This window comes from Priapulus caudatus, unplaced genomic scaffold (genome assembly GCF_000485595.1).
Source record: "Priapulus caudatus unplaced genomic scaffold, Priapulus_caudatus-5.0.1 Scaffold140, whole genome shotgun sequence".
Classification (NCBI taxonomy): domain Eukaryota; kingdom Metazoa; phylum Priapulida; class Priapulimorpha; order Priapulimorphida; family Priapulidae; genus Priapulus; species Priapulus caudatus.
The window spans coordinates 408847-410563 of record NW_014577201.1 but is presented as its reverse complement, the minus strand read 5'-3'; the positions used below and the strand labels follow the sequence as shown (position 1 = coordinate 410563).

At 57.1% G+C, this 1717-nt stretch overlaps 1 protein-coding gene across 1 annotated transcript in view; it reads left to right on the top strand.

The window, feature by feature from the left end:
• Window positions 1–201: 201 nt before the first annotated feature.
• LOC106806076 (gonadotropin-releasing hormone II receptor-like) overlaps window positions 202–1717 on the top strand; it is a 21841-nt gene continuing 20325 nt past the window's right edge. Inside the window, exon 1 of the mRNA XM_014807923.1 lies at window positions 202–240. Within this exon, the coding sequence (XP_014663409.1) occupies window positions 202–240 (39 nt within the window). The remainder of the gene's footprint in view (window positions 241–1717) is intronic.

Below are 1717 nucleotides of genomic sequence, written 5' to 3'. Positions count from 1 at the left end.
GGTGTGGGTAGATGGAGTGGGTGGATGGTGTGGGTAGAATGGATGGGTGGATGGTGTGGGTAGGATGGGATGGTGGATGGTGTGGGTAGGATGGAGTGGGGGGATGGTGGGGAGAATGCGACGTGGGTGGCATGGCATTGGGTAGGATGGAGTGGGTGTGATGGTGTGGGAGGATGGAGTGGGTGGCTGGTGTGGGTAGAGATGGAGTGGGTGGATGTGTGGGAGGATGAGTTGGTGGAGGTGTGGTGAGGATAGAGTGGATGGATGGTGTGGGGTAGGAATGCGAGTGGTGGATGGTGTGGGTAGGATGGAGTGGGTGGATGGTGGGTAGGATGAGTGGGTGGATGGTGGGTAGATGGAGTTGGGTGGATGGTGTGGGTAAGGATGGAGTGGGTTGATGGTGTGGGTAGGATAGAGTGGTGATGGTGTGGGGTAGGAATGGAGTGGGTGGATGGTGTGGGTAGAATGGAGTGGGTGGCTGGTGTGGGTAGGAGGGGGTGGATGGTGTGGGTAGAATGAGTGGGTGGATGTGTGGGTAGGATGGAATGGGTGGATGGTGGGTCAGGAATGGAGTGGGTGGCTGGTGTGGGTAGGATGGAGTGGGTGGATTGGGTGGCGTAGGAAAGAGTGGACTGGATGGTGTGGGTAGGTATGGAGTGGGTGGATGGTGTGGGTAGAAGGAGTGGGTGGAATGGTGTTGGGTTGATGGAGTGGGTGGATGGTGTGCGGTAGGAATGGAGTGGGTGGATGTGTGTGGGTAGGATGGAGTGGGTGGATGTGTGTGGGTAGGATGGAGTGGTGGATGGTGTGGGTAGGACTGGATGGGTGGCTTGGTGTGGGTAGAAGGAGTGGTGGATGGTGGGGTAAGAATGGATGGTGTATGGTGTGGGTGGAGGGAGTGGGGATGGTGTGGGTATGGATGAGGGGTGGATGGTGTGGGTAGGATAGCGCTGGATGATGGTGTGGAGGACTGAGTGGTGATGGTGTGGTTAGAGATGGAGTGGGTGGATGGTGGTGGGTAGGATGGAGTGGGTGGATGGTGTGGGTAGGAAGGAGTGGGTGGATGGTGTGGGTAGGATGGAGGTGGGTAGATGTCGTGGTAGATATGGAGTGGTGATGGTGTGGCGTAGAGAGTGGGTGGATGGTGTGGGTAGAATGGAGTGATGGTGGATAGGATGGGTGGGTAATGGGTGGGTAGGATGGTAGTGGGTAGGAGGTGAGTGGTTGATGGTGTGGGTAGAATGGAGTGGGTGGATGGATGGATGAGTGGTGGATGGGCGTGGGTAGGATGAGAGTGGGTGGAATGGTGGGGTAGGATGGAGTGGGTGGATTGTTGGGTAGGATGGAGTGGGTGGATGGTGGTGGGTAGCGATGGAGTGGGTGGATGGTGGTGGGTAGAATGGAGCTGGGGATGTGTGGAAGGAATGGAGTGGGTGGATGGTGTGCGGTAGGATGGAGTGGGTGGAGTGGTGTTGGGTAGAATGGAGTGGGTGGATGGTGTGGGTAGGATGGAGTGGGTGGTGTGTGGGTAGGAGAGTGGCTGATGGGTGGTCGATGGTGGGTAGGATGATGGTCTGGTGTGGGTAGAGATGGAGTGGGTGGATGTGGGAGGTAAATGGAGTGGGTGCGATGGTGTGCGGTAGGAATAGAGTGGATGGGTAAGCTGAGAAGAGTTTTTGGTGGAATTGCGGTTTGGCTGGATGGGTGGGTGGGTCGT